Source organism: Ranitomeya imitator, chromosome 8 (genome assembly GCF_032444005.1).
Source record: "Ranitomeya imitator isolate aRanImi1 chromosome 8, aRanImi1.pri, whole genome shotgun sequence".
NCBI lineage: Eukaryota > Metazoa > Chordata > Amphibia > Anura > Dendrobatidae > Ranitomeya > Ranitomeya imitator.
Window position 1 is genome coordinate 11572523 of NC_091289.1, and position 19840 is coordinate 11592362.

The 19840-nt window shown below is 48.2% G+C and overlaps 1 protein-coding gene across 6 annotated transcripts in view; it reads right to left on the bottom strand.

Moving 5' to 3' along the window:
- Window positions 1–1063: 1063 nt before the first annotated feature.
- The window catches only part of PLXNA1 (plexin A1), a 319346-nt gene continuing 300569 nt past the window's right edge, over window positions 1064–19840 (bottom strand). For 3 of the 6 annotated variants that reach the window (XM_069736283.1, XM_069736285.1, XM_069736286.1), the window contains exons 24-33: window positions 14718–14864; window positions 14300–14353; window positions 12701–12860; window positions 12428–12531; window positions 12204–12300; window positions 7338–7528; window positions 6203–6372; window positions 4458–4670; window positions 4225–4375; window positions 1135–1397 (exon numbers count right to left, since the gene is read on the bottom strand). In XM_069736283.1, coding sequence (XP_069592384.1) covers window positions 1302–1397; window positions 4225–4375; window positions 4458–4670; window positions 6203–6372; window positions 7338–7528; window positions 12204–12300; window positions 12428–12531; window positions 12701–12860; window positions 14300–14353; window positions 14718–14864 — 1383 coding nt within the window. In that variant the 3' untranslated portion in view covers window positions 1135–1301. Of the gene's footprint in view, window positions 1398–4224; window positions 4376–4457; window positions 4671–6202; window positions 6373–7337; window positions 7529–12203; window positions 12301–12427; window positions 12532–12700; window positions 12861–14299; window positions 14354–14717; window positions 14865–19840 lie in introns of all 6 variants that reach the window. The other 3 variants (XM_069736287.1, XM_069736288.1, XM_069736289.1) reach the window with 1 other exon arrangement.

The window sequence follows — 19840 nt, forward strand, 5'->3', positions numbered from 1 at the left end:
ATGGAATGCTCAAAAAACAAAAAACACCATTGTATTATACCTGGTCCTTTACATTTTTTGGAAAGATTCATTGTGGCCAAAATGTAGGGGGGAGCAAGATCTTCAGAGTTTCCTCTATCTGATCCTTTGCCTTTGTGGACAAACTGGAACTTATAATAAATTAGGACGACATGAAACCACTCAGCACTTTGCGAGTTCCTGTACCATAAATTGTAACCAGAGACAGTATATTTATAATATATATATATATTAATGCCCACATCATTATCTAACGCAAAGCATTGTGGGTAGGCTCTGCCAACCAAGACCGTATATATGTACATTCAATTAAACAGGTGCTGTGAATCTGTGCTTTCAGCAGCCAATTTATCTCAAACATTTCCAAAGATATTTCTAAAATTCTGAAAAAAATATATATAAAAACAAAAAAAAAAATCACACAATTCATTCCAAAATAAGATACATGGGGGCAAAGGAAGAAAAGTGAGATTCCCCCCACCCCTCAAGAGTAGATGGTTTGATCCACACCCCCTTCCTCACTTCTAAATTCTTCAAAAACTTTTTTTTTTGCTTTTTTTTCACTAAAACAACATTGAAATGAACATGGCACAGAATATAGTCTAGAAAAATATCAAAGGTTCTGGATTACTTTGTCCGTTCCGCGGGGGCGGGGTTGGGTATGTGGGATTCTTTAAGCTTTTTTTATTTTTTTCTGAGAACACAAACACATTCCTTATCAGATTTTTTGTCAATCTTTTTTGCTTTTGTTTTTTTTTGTCTTTTTTTTTCGTTTCTTTAAAAACCCCAGGAATTTTCGTTAAATTGTGCAAATGTAGCAGTAACACTAGCGGCTGAAAGCCAAAGAGGATTTCTGTGTTTTTTGTTTCTTTGATCTAAGAATATAGGCGGCCACCAAACAAAAAGGAACGTTTTCTGTTTCCCCGCTGGGTCTCGTCTTTTCCACGGCTGGTGGAGCGTCCTCTCCCCTTTGGAACGCGCAGGCAGCGTCTTAAATCTATGTTTTAGTTTGTATTGAAATTTTTTGGGTCCCATAATTTTTTTTGTATCCATTTATAAAGGTTTCTATGTGGTTCTCTAAAGTCTTTTATGTACAGATTTTTTTTTTTTTTTTTTCATTGATTCAAGAAAGTTCCAGTCCAGTTCTGCAGCTCGTGGATTTTGAAGGCCACATGCGTTGGAAAGTGGTCAGTTTATAGCGCTCCCCTCTCCGTCCGGCTCTTGCGCACTCGCTCTCAGTAGCCGCTGCTAAGAGACCCTTCTCGTGCAGACCCCCATAGACTTCAACTGCTGAGAGACATTGTGTCGATAACTTGCTCCAATTTACTTCGTAGCCGCTGTCTTCTCGCTTGTTCGTCCTTTTCCAGCGCGGTTAGGATCTGAAAGACAAAAGTTTGGAAATGGCGGCGACTAAAGTATATGACTGCGTTCTCTACCCACCATTATACTACACAGCAACTTTGTCCACGACAACCAAAAATTGTTCAGTGCCGCTGCTACATTGCGATATTATATTAGTGAAGGTCGCATTGCAACACCGAAACTACCGCAACCGAGGCCAGCAAGTCACACAAAATTAGTCTGGTAAATTTCTCGCGACTTGCTTGTTTCGGCTGTGTATGTATCACAAGTTGACCTTCACTTCTATAATGCTGGGATGTAGCAGTGGCAAACCCTGCATGCCCGACATCTGTTGTGCCAAAAGTCGCCGTTTCGTCCCAGACTTACAGGTGCAGACCCCGAAACGGATGACCAAAGATATTTAAACAATTGGAAATTAAGGTTGTTTGTAGAAGTAGTAATGAGGCCATTTTTGGCCATGCTCCCTCTCTGAACCAGGTCGGTTAATGGATCCGTTCTAAAGTTGGTGCTAATCGGACGACCCGTTTGTAACTGGTCATTAATAACGGTTCTCAATAACCCTTTACATTGCGGAGTGCAGGTACTGAGGTGATCAACTGATCGTCCCAGGCAGCGCTCGCTTATGCCAATTTGTTAGATCTGGGCAAAAATTTGCATAAAGACACCAAAGTCACAACATTGTCCCACAATCTCGCTTTCTAGGGCAGAAGTCTGACAAAGTCAGGACCAGTAGAAGCCCTAGGACCCGAGCAGAGTGTAATGACGCCCCATATTTATCTGATGCCAGGCACAATGGAGGGCGGATCTGGGGTGATCTGCGCCAAATATATTAAAAGGTTCACGTCTCACTACATCGAGCACATTACACAAACAGAACGAGATTTGGAATATTTGGATCAATTTATATTTAAAATTTTTTTAATCGGTGGCAAATTTTACCAATCACGGATAACATTTTGAGCTGCGCTGGATTAAGATGAGCCAAAGTCATTGAGGTGTGTGCCACCACAAGAAATGTCCGCCAGTCAGGCCCGCTTCTACTGTTATTTACACCCCACCTACTCTTACTAAGCTCCACCCACTTAAAATGGTGGCGCTGACACAAACTGTTAGATCAGTAGCGTAGTTAGTGAGGCGCTCTGAGGGGTCCACCTGGAGCTACGCTGCTTTTAACGTTATCATCGCGCCGATACAGTTACACTCTCCACGCACTGCCATGATGACAGAGGGAGCGGCGGCTGTCTGCATCTGACGTCTCAGCGGGGCGGGGGTGATGGCGTCACTTCATGGCGCCCGCTGTGCAGAGCAGTGAGGACAAAGTTTCACAGAGCTCGCTGCAAAGACTGGAGCAGCGGGAGGAGGAGGAGGAGGAGAGGGGAGCTTTTCATTTTCCATTTTTATAGGGAGTGCATTTTAGTATATGGCGTGTGCAAGCTAACGTGGGGGCCATCACACCGTTTGAGGGGCTACTAAGGGTCAGTATACTTTGTTACATGTTAAGTGTGGACTTAGAGCTATAACTCAGGTTACTGTGATTGTCAAAGGGGCACACAAGGCAATATTACTTTTTAGGGGGCAAAATGTGGGCACTTGGACTGGGCATTAATATATTCCAGAGGTTTGTTTTACCAGTATCACACAGCCGGTGCAGTAGTAGGGACATATACCCCAATACTGAGCCGCTGCTGCCGCCGTATCAGCAGGATAAAGGAGGTTGTGCAGGAAATGTGAGCAGTCAGATGTGTCTGTCGTAGTCTCTGCAGCAGAGTCCTGGCCGGAGAAGTTGTCATGTTGGTCTGGGCCAGATGGAAAAAGTGAACATCACCTGTAAGACGCTACATATAACTGCAATCTATATGTTCTGCAGGGGGCATCTACCACTGACCATATAGCAGTAATATCAGTGTTGGTCTTTTGTAGAGATTTTTTTTTTTTAGTAACAGCTTTCATCTGCTGATGTTCTCCTCCACTATTAGGGGCGCCACCATATACATAATCATGGTTACCTGGTTAGGGACCACTCAGAAGTTTCACCCCCTTGAACCAAAGACTACACCTCTGGGTTTGATGTATTAGACCATAATATTTCTTACAGGGCCACATCCACTTTTTAATGGTAAAACACGACTACACCGCGCACTGGTCACAGACTTGAGACTAAAAACATTTCTGCAAGTTTCATTAGTGAATGGGGGTCACACTGCGACTTCCGCACTCCGTGACTAATGGCCGCCATATAGCGCTGATATAAATAGGGGGCTATAGACCGAGATGTCCTCAGATAGGGGTTGCTCACATCTGGGGATATTGTATTTTAATTTATTTATTTTTACTTAAAAGGAATTCCTGAGCTGCATGATGTAGGAGTAGAAAGCCCCATTCAGCAATGTCACTTTTCTGTACGTCCAACTGTGATGTGGTCATAAATCAGCTGAGGAGCTCAGAAAAGACAGATCAGAGATACAAACTCTCCCTCACTGACAGAAGATAACATTATTTAAAGGGATTGTCTATTTAAAAAATAAAACAAACCAAAGTTGTGTTAAACTCCCTCCTGTGTAATGTGCGGAGATGTCAGCACTAATCACCGCCTCCTCCCCGGATGATTGCGCCTCGGCTGCCCCCTCTGACATTTCGCTGCTGTCACAACACTTATTACAGCCTCCACAATTACCACCGATACAATTATAATCACTGTAATAAGGGAAATTGCGACTGTCTGATCACAACTGTTAGACCCGAGGATGATGGGGATAGTGATACATTGTGAGAGAATTAGATGATTAGCGCTATGGACCATGGGAGGCGCTGCTGCTCTCCCCTGCGACCGGACTGTGCGCTCACCTCGTCCCTGTACTTGGTGATGTACGAGTAGATTTCGTGCAGGGCGCTCATGCTGTTAAACTGACTCAGGTGTAACCGGGATTGTTCGGCCAGATACGCGCTCATATCCTGGTCGCTGATTACCGGCATTTTGGCGATGTCTGCGTAATACCTGTAAAGAAAGTAGAATAATCACCATTATAGAGCTGCAGTACCAGCCACAGCCTACGGACAAGGGTGGCGCCGTTTCCTACCTTTCCACCCAGCTCTTGTAGTTGGGTATGTCCTTGGCGTACAGCAGCTTGTTACTGGGTGAATCTTTGCCCAATTTGTGCTCCGACGTAGAACAGGAGTCCATGAATGTCTGCGCCACCACCGAGAGGCAGGCGTCCGTGATGCTGTTCTTGTGAATGTCGAAAACAAACTGAGGGTTCTTGATCACGTTCACCCAGAACCTCAGGGGTAAACTGGAAGAAAGGAGGGTCGTCAGACGTCATGTGACCAGCGAGGTGGGTGCTATAAACGTGCATGTGCCTTTAAGACCAGATAATATCCTCTATAGGCTTCCTATGCCACAATCACAAGGCGGACCCCCGAACGGTTTGATATAGAGTGCTACCTTAATTTTATCAATTTTTTCTTATTAAAGGGGCGGGCACCCCAAGTTGCATACACGATAACTTCAATCTAAGCCGACTCCTCCCGCTGGGGGGAGCTGAAGGGGTTAAACACAGCCTCTGTCTATAGATACGTATGTCGCTCCAGTCACCGTCACTAATTGCCGGCGGCCATTGGACCGTGCCGAAGCAATTTATCTGCCACATTACAAATGTCATACGAGGGGGACGTCCCGCTGGCAGGAAAAAACGACAACGAGATGTAATCACAAAACCAGAACGGAGGATGAGAGAGGAGGAAATTCCACGGGGATCGACGGAAAGGTGACCGGCCGCCAAGGGGAGAACCTACTCCGGGGGACGGGAACATGGCGGCACGGACCGGCAGGAGGAATCATCCAGCGACACGCCAACATATGAGAAGAATGAGGAAGAGACGGACCTAGGGGGGGGAAACGTCCGCAGATACAGAGGGGGCATCAGTGTGACAACCTCAGGATCACACCGCTCTGTGTAGAACGTTCAGAATAAAATGTTCTTCAACGTTTCAGCATTTACAACATCTCTGCTTGCGGTCAGTGAAGACTGAATCGATTCCAGGTCCAGAGGTCACGGCAGTAGTCAGAGCGGCGAGACGGGAGCCCCACATCCGCCTCCTACCTACCGGGAGATGGGGCGTCACATCATGGCACACAAGTGACATCGCAAAAGACTGGCGAAAAAGTGTGGGGGATGGTGGGAGGCAGATTGTAGGGCTCAAAGGCGGTGGCTTGAACTACTAACATGGCCACTGTACCGAGGTCCTGGGCATCGATTTATCTATACAGAAAACCTTACGTGGGATTCATGCTTCTCACAGCTGAGTGTTTGCTACAATTATATTCAGTCCTGACAATCCTCTGGGAGCTAAAACAGCAGCACAAATGCATTCAGCCTGGAGTGAAGCCTGCTGAGCTCACAGAGGATTGTCCAGATTATGCTCAACTGGAACAAACCCTCAGCTGTGAGTGGAATTATGGTTGGATGGTTGGTAACTAAATACAAATGTTTCCAATAGGGAGCAGCAAGCAGTGATCTTGAGAACATGGTATTCTAAATCAGGAGGTGAGCGAACAGACGACCTCCAGATGCCACGGGTGCGCCAACGAAAACTTCAAGCCGTCGCGGGCATGCCGAAAACAGCCTCCAGACGCCGCGGGCGCGCCGACAACAGCCTCCAGACGCGCCGACAACATCCATATGCTGCGGGCGCGCCGACAACATCCAGATGCCGCAGGCGCACCGACAACAACCTCCAGACGCCGCGGGCCTCGACAACCTCCAGATGCGCCGACAACTGCAGTTCACCCCCAGTAAAATGTGACTGCTATGGGTTCGCTCACCAGTTGCTCTTCCATGTGTGCCGCACGTCGTAGTCCGTGATCTGGTGCTTGTCCGCCTGCTCGTCCAGAAAGTCAAACATGTACTTGATGGCAAGTGGTAGAGCGCTGCCACGGTGCGCGGTGCTGAAGATGGTTTCGAATAAATCGTCCACAAACTTCTGCAGCGTGCCCTGTACACAAAGCGATGGAGATGGTAAGAAGAAAACACCATGCACATAATATGAGCAAAAAAGGGACACATCATTTGCACTACAACCCCCAGAAAGCAACAGCATTCGGAATCTGCTTTCCAGGACCAGAAACTGATTTTATGTTTGTTTTTCCCCCCCAAATTTCCATCTGACGGTAATGTGCAGAATTACAGCAGCATTTATCTAATATCTTCCATATTTGTCGGGGGAGGGTGTTATAAAACCACCGCTCTTCTCTGGAGACCCCCACAAATACCATCAGAAATCCTCCAGAAATTGCCAAAATATTTCCTTCTCACATCCGCAATTAATTTTGTTGTTCTCGGCGGCAGATTCCCCCATAGAATTAGGAGTTATTACGCCGGCGGAGACGTTATCTAGCGATGAAGATTCGCTGAAGGTTCAGCGTCCGCAGTAAAGCTCATTAAAGGAGGAATTAATCTTTCCTGCAGCCTTTAATATCCATAGAGCCGCCGTAAATACTGCGCTCTGCTGAACAAATATATATCCGGCCTGAATGTATATGCGTATATGGGGGGGAGGTGTAAATAACGCAGCCGGAGATTTACAGCTCCTGTAATTAGCGGGGATTTTATATCGGGGGTTTATGTAGGAACCTGTAAATCACACACATTATAAAACGGCGGGTGATTTGTGTCGTAACCCATCGCTCTCAGCGGTGAGACCCATCCCCCGCCTGAAGATTTGCTGATGTAGAGGAAGTGAAATTAATCCGCCAATCACAGTCATCGAGGGCAGATACCAGGGGAAATAGAGCCGTGGCAGCCGTCGACCGGGGGTCTGCGCCTGCTCCGTCATCAAGCAATAAGATAAAACGTGTATGGAAATCCACATGTATGTTGTCTGGAGTGGAGACCTCAATGACCAGATGGGGGTCCCACACTAGAAAAGGGTCTTCCAGTAAGTTACACCAGATCTCTTACCTTGGTGGCAAGCAATCGTGTAAGGTAGATCTCGGACACCATCTTGCTCCCTCGGTCTCCCTCGCGTTGGTCCAGGTGGTCGTGGTTCTTCACCAGATGCCAGAGTTTGGTGCCACTCTCCAGGTCGGGGGTGATCATCGGCGTGCGGGAGCGCAGGCTGTCAGGGCTGGACGCCGTCCGTAGCATGCTCTCTGGTAGGAGGACAGAGGGAGACAGGGGGGATAAGGTGGCCTACAAGCTGCAAGACTGGGGTCATCAGTGCATGCTGGGAGTAGTAGTATGCTGGAGAAGTGTCGACTGTCCCTTCTAAATGAACTTCATGATGTTTCTTGAGTTGATGCCGATGAGCCATTACCATATTCACAATCCCACACATCTCCCCGATCAGATCCCACCAATCACTCAGCCTCCACAATAACCAAACGCCGCGAGATCCACCGCTCATTAACCGTTTCATCAAACCCTTCTTTTATCTACTTAGCACAAAGCCCCTGACGACATCGGAAAGGAAAGGTCTCTCTATATAATAGAGCCGCACACACGATGGGCCACTATACCGCAATGTGACAGCTATTATTCCCTGTTATCAGCCAGGGCTAGAGATGGAGCTGTCTGGAGTGTCACTAATAGCACCGGGAACGCTCAGGAAGACATATACCTAGCTGCTGACATATCATGATAAGCTGCTGATTGCAGCATTACTGGCCCTTTAAGAGGACCTCATCATGGACATGCTGCGGAAATGTCAGTAGAGGGCGAGGCACAATGTACCTCGTGTCTGATCTGTAGCACATTAGTTTTATTTCTATGTCATTTTTGACCCCCTGTTGTCCTATAAACAACACCTACAATGCAAACGGAGAAGCAGACGCTCGCACAGCGCTGACATTTCAAAGCCAATTATGTGCGATAATTAATTTCAGCATCGCTATCAATTCCCTCTGATTTGAGATCGGTTCTGCAGCTTTAATTAGTGACTAAAAGGAAAGATATTTGGTTGACCTCCAGACAATGCGTTACGGGAAGATAAACAGGCACAATGGACCGTGACAAGGGCAAGAGCGGAGGAGAGAGGGCCTAGTGGTGCTCCGTGCGCATCTCTACCACTGCCTGCGATCCCCCCCTCGTGATCTGTGCGGCCCCTACATCTCCACCGTTGCCTGCGATCCCCCTATATCTCCACCACAGCCTGCAATGCCCCTATATCTCCACCACTGCCTGCAATGCCCCTATATCTCCACCGCTGCCTGCAATCCCCTTATATCTCCACCGCTGCCTGCAATGCCCCTATATCTCCACCACTGCCTGCTATCCCTCTATATCTCCACTGCTGCCTGCGATCCCCCTATATCTCCACCACTGCCTGCAATCCTCCTATATCTCCGTCGCTGCCTGCAATGCCCCTATATCTCCACCACAGCCTGCAATGCCCCTATATCTCCACCACTGCCTGCAATCCTCCTATATCTCCGTCGCTGCCTGCAATGCCCCTATATCTCCACCACTGCCTGCAATGCCCCTATATCTCCACCGCTGCCTGCAATGCCCCTATATCTCCACCAATGCCTGCAATGCCCCTATATCTCCACCGCTGCCTGCTATCCCCCTATATCTCCACCGCTACCTGCAATCCCCTTATATCTCCACCAATGCCTGCAATGCCCCTATATCTCCACCGCTGCCTGCAATCCCCCTATATCTCCACCGCTGCCTGCAATCCCCCTATATCTCCACCACTGCCTGCAATGCCCTTATATCTCCACCGCTGCCTGCAATGCCCCTATATCTCCACCACTGCCTGCAATGCCCCTATATCTCCACCGCTGCCTGCAATGCCCCTATATCTCCACCACTGCCTGCAATCCCCCTATATCTCCACCGCTGCCTGCAATGCCCCTATATCTCCACCAATGCCTGCAATGCCCCTATATCTCCACCGCTGCCTGCAATCCCCCTATATCTCCACCGCTGCCTGCAATGCCCCTATATCTCCACCAATGCCTGCAATCCCCCTATATCTCCACCGCTGCCTGCAATGCCCCTATATCTCCACCGCTGCCTGCTATCCCCCTATATCTCCACCGCTACCTGCAATCCCCTTATATCTCCACCAATGCCTGCAATGCCCCTATATCTCCACCGCTGCCTGCAATCCCCCTATATCTCCACCGCTGCCTGCAATCCCCCTATATCTCCACCACTGCCTGCAATGCCCTTATATCTCCACCGCTGCCTGCAATGCCCCTATATCTCCACCACTGCCTGCAATGCCCCTATATCTCCACCGCTGCCTGCAATGCCCCTATATCTCCACCGCTGCCTGCAATCCCCTTATATCTCCACCGCTGCCTGCAATGCCCCTATATCTCCACCGCTGCCTGCAATCCCCTATATCTCCACCACAGCCTGCAATGCCCCTATATCTCCACCGCTGCCTGCAATCCCCTTATATCTCCACCGCTGCCTGCAATGCCCCTATATCTCCACCACTGCCTGCTATCCCCCTATATCTCCACCGCTGCCTGCTATCCCCTTATATCTCCACCAATGCCTGCAATGCCCCTATATCTCCACCGCTGCCTGCAATCCCCCTATATCTCCGCCGCTGCCTGCAATGCCCCTATATCTCCACCGCTGCCTGCAATCCCCCCTAGTGATCTGTGATCTGTGCGGCCCCTACATATCCACTGCGGCCTGCAATCCCCCTATATCTCCACCACTGCCTGCAATCCTCATATCTCCACCACTGCCTGCAATTCCCATATATCTCCACTGCTGCCTGCAATCTCCCTATATCTCCACCAATGCCTGCAATCCCCATATATCTCCACCGCTGCCTGCAATCCCCCTATATCTTCACTAATGCCTGCAATCCCCCTATATCTTCACCAATGCCTGCAATCCCCCTATACAGGTCCTTCTCAAAAAATTAGCATATAGTGTTAAATTTCATTATTTACCATAATTTAATGATTACAATTAAACTTTCATATATTATAGATTCATTATCCACCAACTGAAATTTGTCACGTCTTTTATTGTTTTAATACTGATGATTTTGGCATACAACTCCTGATAACCCAAAAAACCTGTCTCAATAAATTAGCATATCAAGAAAAGGTTCTCTAAACGACCTATTACCCTAATCTTCTGAATCAACTAATTAACTCTAAACACATGCAAAAGATACCTGAGGCTTTTATAAACTCCCTGCCTGGTTCATTACTCAAAACCCCCATCATGGGTAAGACTAGCGACCTGACAGATGTCAAGAAGGCCATCATTGACACCCTCAAGCAAGAGGGTAAGACCCAGAAAGAAATTTCTCAACAAATAGGCTGTTCCCAGAGTGCTGTATCAAGGCACCTCAATGGTAAGTCTGTTGGAAGGAAACAATGTGGCAGAAAACGCTGTACAACGAGAAGAGGAGACCGGACCCTGAGGAAGATTGTGGAGAAGGACCGATTCCAGACCTTGGGGAACCTGAGGAAGCAGTGGACTGAGTCTGGTGTGGAAACATCCAGAGCCACCGTGCACAGGCGTGTGCAGGAAATGGGCTACAGGTGCCGCATTCCCCAGGTAAAGCCACTTTTGAACCATAAACAGCGGCAGAGGCGCCTGACCTGGGCTACAGAGAAGCAGCACTGGACTGTTGCTAAGTGGTCCCAAGTACTTTTTTCTGATGAAAGCAAATTTTGCATGTCATTCGGAAATCAAGGTGCCAGAGTCTGGAGGAAGACTGGGGAGAAGGAAATGCCAAAATGCCTGAAGTCCAGTGTCAAGTACCCACAGTCAGTGATGGTGTGGGGTGCCATGTCAGCTGCTGGTGTTGGTCCACTGTGTTTCATCAAGGGCAGGGTCAATGCAGCTAGCTATCAGGAGATTTTGGAGCACTTCATGCTTCCATCGGCTGAAATGCTTTATGGAGATGAAGATTTCATTTTTCAGCACGACCTGGCACCTGCTCACAGTGCCAAAACCACTGGTAAATGGTTTACTGACCATGGTATTACTGTGCTCAATTGGCCTGCCAACTCTCCTGACCTGAACCCCATAGAGAATCTGTGGGATATTGTGAAGAGAAAGTTGAGAGACGCAAGACCCAACACTCTGGATGAGCTTAAGGCCGCTATTGAAGCATCCTGGGCCTCCATAACATCTCAGCAGTGTCACAGGCTGATTGCCTCCATGCCACGCCGCATTGAAGCAGTCATTTCTGCCAAAGGATTCCCGACCAAGTATTGAGTGCATAACTGAACATTATTATTTGATGGTTTTTTTGTTTGTTATTAAAAAACACTTTTATTTGATTGGATGGGTGAAATATGCTAATTTATTGAGACAGGTTTTTTGGGTTATCAGGAGTTGTATGCCAAAATCATCAGTATTAAAACAATAAAAGACGTGACAAATTTCAGTTGGTGGATAATGAATCTATAATATATGAAAGTTTAATTGTAATCATTACATTATGGTAAATAATGAAATTTAACACTATATGCTAATTTTTTGAGAAGGACCTGTATCTTCACCAATGCCTGCAATCCCCCTATATCTTCACCAATGCCTGCAATCCCCCTATATCTTCACCAATGCCTGCAATCCCCCTATATCTTCACCAATGCCTGCAATCCCCCTATATCTTCACCAATGCCTGCAATCCCCCTTTATCTCCACTGCTGCCTGCAATCCCCCTATATCTCCACTGCTGCCCATGATCCCCCTATATCTGTGATCCCCCCCCCTTGTGCTCCAGCGGCCCCTGTATCTCCACCACTGCCTGCGATCTTCCCCAGTGCTCCACGTGTCACAGTTTTCACGAATTCGTAATTTTCAGACATGTCTGCCGCAGGATCGGGTACTCACCGTATCGACTCAGAGACTTTGTAAACGTTGAGGAGTTGGAGATGTTGTAGGCCGAGTTCTGTTTGGGGACGAGCGCAACTGAAGATCCATCTATAACCTGCAGTAATCAAATCACAAGAGAAGAGCGGCCATGGACACAATTAGTTGCCGTTAGATATTCCTCCCATCGCTCATATACGTGCTGCTCGCTGCCCTTATACACGAGCGGATCGTAGTCTACGCACCTGGTAGTGAGCCAAAGTGTTGAGGCGTTTCCAGTCGTTGTCTATTTTGGTTGTCACATCCTCGTCTTGCAGGATTATTCGTGCCATCCTACCCTGGCGCCACTCTGTGGGATGGATGGGAAGGAAGGCAAACACTTAGGATGAAAACCCACTACCACATATCAAGAGGACCCCCAACAACCGCAAACAATCAGCTGACCGAGGAGAGACTCCAGGATCCTCCATCTCCCTAAGAGGCCCACATATAGACACCTGCCATCATGGGGGTCTTACCGAGGTCCATGTCTCCTGCTTTGGGTCTCTGGGAATAGGGGACCCCCTTGTACACCGCGTCCAGCAGCTTCTCCTTCACTTGGGTTATGGTGTCACAGTTCAGCACCTTCACTGGAATTTCAGGGGCATTTTCATTCTCGGGGTTCACACAATTCAGCGTCTGTAATCAAGAGTTTGCATTGTGACAGGAGATTTAGGAAGTCAGCGCGGCCTACAGTTCACTAATTCTATTATTCTTTTTTCCATAATTTACAGCTTTAATATGTGGGACTTCCCCCAAAGTGCAGAGATCACAGGTGCGAGGTGCAGAGATTCGCTATTGATGGTCATTAAACCCATCGCCTTCTGAAGGAGAACACGGTGGTGACAATCTCAGCCCTCCCCTCAGAAACCATGAACGGGGGCATCACCGCACGGCACAGAGACAGAGATGAATTAAGTCTGGACCCGGGGGGCTATTACATGTAGCGGCCACGGTGGTCCGAGTGGCGGTAGGTCCGGCACTACATGTGATTGTGAAGCCATTTGCGTACTTGTTGCAAAACTGCCGCCATTAATGGATTTCCCAAATGGCAAAATATCGTCCCCCAACCACATCATGACCACCCTGTGTAATAGCAGCCTAGATAAAAAATGGTGACATGGAGTCCATGCTGTATAGTATAAAGTAAATTGTGGATTGTTCCTCCTTTTAGACCCTAGAGATGCGTTTTGTCACAATGTGTCAGTGCAGGTACGAGCCCCTTTACATGGATGGGTGACCTGCACCTAACGAGCGCTGACTGATGAGAGCAAGGTGACGATCAAGAGATGGTCCGTCCCGCTCCTCGGAAATATTCATCATCATCCCGATCACCGACCCACGAGGAAACCATCATTTCTCATTGATCGGGTGTTTTGTCTGCAGCACGTTCCATATTTCCATGACAAACACCTGATTAATGAAAACTGATCCTTTCCTCACTGGGCAGAGATCGGGACCTGTCCTCCTGCGGTGTGACCTCACAGAGTATTACCTGCACTGATACATTGCAACAAACTCATCAGCTGTGAGGAGGAGGAGGTCAGGATTGGTTTCCAGCCTCTGGATGTAGCTTTCCGTCACAGATATAAAATGTAAGGAACATAAAACAAAGTATTAAGTTTCAGATGTGGGGTATCTGGTGACATCCAGAGCTGCACCCCGTGAGCACAAAAAGGACGCACAAAACCCGACCATCATGCACGGCAGGACGTCATTAGCTCCGGGGTGAGGGGCACTGGCGTCACTGGATAACCCCTCAGTATCAGCGCAGTATACAGGGCGCTCATGGGCTCCCCCTGGTGGCAGCTGCATGCAGCCAGCAATGTGTCATGCGACTGTCTATATGCAGGGAATTGAAGGTTTGTATCGTAAAAACGGGTCAGGAACCTCAAAGACATCAGCCTGTCGCTGTCCTTATGGAAACCAATTAGGATCTACCTCCACCGAGCTGAATATGCGTGTGGGGCACATGTACTCAGATAGACATGAAGCCATGAAATGGATTGAAGGATCCCATCTACAGACCCCCCTCCCACCACCACCAAAGCGGAGGAAGGGGGAGCGAGTAAACTTACTTGAGGCGAGCGGCAACATGACTCATCGCTCAGCCCGTCATCGGCACAAGGATTCTTCAATCCATTAAAAGGCAAGCCACATTAGTGAGACACACAGAAGAGGAAGAGACAGGTTGGCGAGAGAGAAAGAGAGAAAAAAATACCAATGTAAGATGAATGGGTGGGAAATCACCAACAACAGTGCAAAGCAGCCACAGACTCATCCAGTAAGCAGCGCCTGTGGTCAAGGCGAATACGGGACAGGGGCGAGACAAAAAATGTCTGACCCCATCTGCACTGAGGTATGGAGGACACCGCCGTGGGACGACCACCCTCCTGGCTGTCCACGACTACTTCCCTGCATGATTCATGGCCACCCTGGAGCATAATCATCCCAATAATTAGGGATGTCACAGATCCCCATTCTCCGGAGACTGACCAGCATCTTGTAGTCGATCTGCTGGCGGATGAGCTTGTCTTCGCTCAGGGAGTATCGCGCTTCTCCTGTGATGGCGTCGATTGGCCCCTTCTCCATCTGCTGCTTGATGGCGCAGTACAGCATGAACAGCGGCTCGCCGGCACATTCCTGGATGGGAGGAGAGGAGGCGACATAGGTCACACCCAATTATCTGACACCACATCATACATCGTATACAACAAAGAGTCCTCCTATAAACATTTATCCCCACACAAAGACCTCCCCCAGACAACGTAAGGGGGTCCAAAGTGGAAAGGAACATGTGTGACCACCACTGCATTCACTTTAATGGGTCTATGGAAGTGGAGTATGGATGCATAACCACTGCTCCAAGACAGGAAATGGAGGTAACACACTACATGTACATAGACGTGGGGTGACAAGAACACATGAGCACTACCTCCACATAGATGTGAATGGAGTGAAACGCATGAGCACTACCACTACATAGACGTGAATGGAGTGACAGTAACGCATGCGCACTACCTCTACATAGACGTGGAGTGACAGTAACACATGCGCACTACCTCTACATAAATGAAGAGTGACAATAACGCATGCGCACTACCTCTACATAGATGTGGAGGGGCAGTAACACATACGCACTACCTCTACATAAATGTGGAGTGACAATAACGACGCGCACTACCTCTACATAGATGTGGAGGGGAAGTAACACATGCGCACTACCTCTACATAGACGTGGAGTGACAGTAACACATACGCACTACCTCTACATAAATGTAGAGTGACAACGCATGCGCACTACCTCTACATAGATGTGGAGGGGCAGTAACGCATGCGCACTACCTATACATAGATGTGGAGGGGCAGTAACACATACGCACTACCTCTACATAAATGTGGAGTGACAATAACGATGCGCACTACCTCTACATAGATGTGGAGGGGCAGTAACACATGCGCACTACCTCTACATTGATGTGGAGGGGCAGTAACGCATGCGCACTACCTCTACATAGACGTGGAGTGACAATAACGCATGCGCACTACCTCTACATAGACGTGCCGTGACAGTAACACATATGCGCTACCGCTATATAGATGTAGAGTGACTAACGCATGCGCACTACCTCTACATAGAAGTGGAGAAACAATAACGCATGCGCACATCCTTAACATAGACGTGGAGCGACACTAACACATGTGCACTACCTCTACATAGATGTAGAAGGGCAGTAACACATACGCACTACCTCTACATAAATGTGGAGTGACAATAACGATGCGCACTACCTCTACATAGATGTAGAAGGGCAGTAACACATACGCACTACCTCTACATAAATGTGGAGTGACAATAACGATGCGCACTACCTCTACATAGATGTGGAGGGGCAGTAACGCATGCGCACTACCTCTACATAGACGTGGAGTGACAATAACGCATGCGCACTACCTCTACATAGCTGTGGAAGGGCAGTAACGCATGCGCACTACCTCTACATAGAAGTGGAGAGACAGTAACACATGCGCACTACCTCTACATAAATGTGGAGTGACAATAATGCATGTGCACTACCTCTATATAGAGCTAATAAAGGGTCAAAAAAAGCATGGATGTTAATAAAAAAGTAACTTCCATAATTTCAGGGATAATCTGACCATTTTGCATAATCGTTGTGCAGAGGACCCCCAGACTTCGATGAGACCAGAATATAAAACTCTTCAGACTTGTGAAGTGAGCTGCTTACCTATCTACGCCCCTATATTAATTACTTTTCCCGATGGGGGATGAGACGATGGTGGGGCCTCGCTGCACAGCCCATACTGACAACACCCCTGGCCACCATGGACTTGGACATGGGGCTGCTTTCACATGTCAATCTGCTTTGGTGCAAAAGTGCAAGTACTTCCCTGTCACCATATGCTGTTAGCATCTCGTTAGCATCTGCAGTAATTAAAGAGACAGCTGCTAACGAGCGAGAGCAGGCATACATCATCCCCAGACCTTCCAACAACGCGCTTGTCTTTGAAATTATGGTTCATTTGCAAACTTAGCTTCATTAATTCAACTTGGGGAAGGCGATGTGCAGGATCTGAGAGAAAACAGCCTGCGCCTGGCCGCGCTGCGAATAATTAATAGTTCTGGAGATAAAGAGGAGTCAGAAGTTTTCGGGGAGACCGGCCGGATGATTGGCTGATTAACCACAGAGAGGAGACTGACTGTGCAGAGCAGCTTGGCATGGAAGGCCAGCAATGGTTGTGCTTTGTGTAAGCGGCCATCTTTGTATTCATTACAATTGCGAGTGGATGATGAGTTTCTTATTGAAGGACTAAATATAGACAAAGAATGATAGGCAGAAGTAAATAATGACCATCTTCCAAACCACTTGTTTCCAAGCCAGGTCATTTTCAGGTCGGCACTGGCTATGGCTTCTGACCCGGCAGATTGGCACCCGCTACGGCATCTGACCCGGTAGGTTGCCACACGCTATGGCGTCCGACCCGGCAGATTGCCACACGCTATGGCGTCCGACCCGGCAGATTGCCACACGCTATGGCGTCCGACCCGGCAGGTTACCACACGCTATGGCGTCCAACCCGGTAGATCAGCACACGCTATGGCGTCCGACCCGGCAGGTTGCCACACGCTATGGCGTCCGACCCGGCAGATTGCCACACGCTATGGCGTCCGACCCGGCAGATTGCCACACGCTATGGCGTCCGACCCGGCAGGTTGCCACACGCTATGGCGTCCGACCCGGCAGGTTACCACACGCTATGGCGTCCAACCCGGTAGATCAGCACACGCTATGGCGTCCGACCCGGCAGGTTGCCACACGCTATGGCGTCCAACCCGGTAGATCAGCACACGCTATGGCGTCCGACCCGGCAGGTTGCCACACGCTATGGCGTCCGACCCGGCAGGTTGCCACACGCTATGGCGTACGACCCGGCAGGTTGCCACACGCTATGGCGTACGACCCGGCAGGTTACCACACGCTATGGCGTCCGACCCGGCAGGTTACCACACGCTATGGCGTCCAACCCGGTAGATCAGCACAAGCTATGGCGTCTGACCCGGCAGGTTGCCACATGCTATGGCGTCCGACCCGGCAGGTTGCCACACGCTATGCGGTCTGACCCGGAAGGTTGCCACACGCTATGGAGTACGACCCGGCAGGTCGCTACTAGCTAAGGATTCCGATCCAACAGATAGGAACCTTCTATGCTGTCTGATCCAGCAGGTCGGACTCTTCCATGGCCATCTATATTATAGGTACACCTTGACGTGACTGTAAGCTATTGCGCTCTTTGATTTTAATATACTAAGTACCTTACATTTCTAAGCAATAGTGGAGTTCATGTATTCATTAATCGCAGTGTGCGGACACAATGAAGCCAAGGCGGTGAAACGCGCGTCGAGGCTCTCTTTTGCCCAGTTAAACACGCCTGCATCATGTCATCACAATGTCTCAAGGTATGGGGATTTTTTAGCTACTATTTATATAGTTCTACCATCTTTACACCTAGGACTCATTGATAGTTATAATAACTTTTGATCATGCTGCTCAGAGGACGTACTTTCCCGGGCTGTTATACACTTATCTAATTACTTTATACAGCCCCCTTTCGTGGCACCCTGACTGTAGCATTGATCACTCTATTCCTTCACATGCTGCAGGCGTGTTGTTCAGGACAGTTGTGTGTTTTTCACTAGTGTGGCTGTTTTATTCCATCTAGCCACACCATGTTTTAACTGTCATCCTATATATCACCTCTCACCCTGTCTATATGTATTTGTATATGTTTATATGACTTATAATAAAATATTTTGTATTTATTCAACAAACCCCTATTTTTGTATGGATTTCTTATATGATAATACTGCGTGCTAATTATTACTTTGGCTATACATTATATATCGATCCATCTTTTTCTTCCTTATCGGTGTTCATGGTTATGGCTTAGGGGTATGTCCCTTTTTGGCCTTGGGGACATCTTTTGTAGGTTTTCACAACATGTATGTATATTGGCCTCAAAGTATATTTGTGCACCTGTACATTAATTTCTGCCCTATTTTTCTTTTTTGCAGCACCTTCTTAGGCGTCCCATCCAGCTAGTCAGCACCTTTTAGGTGTCTGATCCTAAGGACCACCCAGAATCGTCCCTCCCATTTATAACCTTTTAGGCATTCTGAAAAGCTGAAACTGATCACATGACTCCTGACTACTGTAGTCAGGGGGGCGGAGTTTATACCTTTTAATGCTGAACGGTATGTTTTGAGTCCTTTTAGTAGATTACAATGCAACCTCTTAGCTTTTCCCTGTGAAGTGGCCAAATTTCAAGGGGAGAATTTCCCGGCAGCATATTCCTTTAAATGTAGGATATAAACACCAGAGAGGCCGATGTACACGAGCAGAAAGCTACAAATATGAGCAGAGCGTCATGGATGGGCTCTAGCTCATCAGGCATCTAATACCGCACGTTTTTCAACACTACGGAGTCGTTTTCTTTCTCCGTCGCTTTTCTGGCTTTGCAGGGAATGTCTCATTACACTTGTGATAAATAACGGCGTGGGACGTGAGAGGCGGCAGGGAAGTCTACAATATAAATTATACACACACAGTTTGACAATCCAAAAACAGGGCGACCCAAATATCCTGGAGCCAAGAAAAGAAAACCTCCTTTTTTAGGTGGCGCGGCACCCCCATGTTTCCGCCATGGCCTCCCATAATGCACTACTCTAAGCGTGTGATAACAGATGGTCTGCCGGGGCCACGAGCACAGGAAAAAAGCAGCCGGCTACTAGTAATGAAGATGAAATGGATTGGGAGCGGGGTGGTCGATAGGAGCTAAAGCCTCCGGAGGAGGGTAATGGGTTCTGGGGGGGGGGCTTGAAGCTACTGGAGACTGGCGCAAAATTGTACAAAAAAAGCGCCAACGATTATGTGGCAAGAGCGGTCACAGCGGGAGGTGACATTTAGGCTCTAGTCGCCCTGTCGCCTCCTGGAGACCTTTACATTAATGGCTGATTGTCAATCTGGCAAAAATGTGCAAAACCCGAGTTCGGGACGATGGCGTCCGTGCTAACGATTCTGGGAGTCTCTTCTATCCTT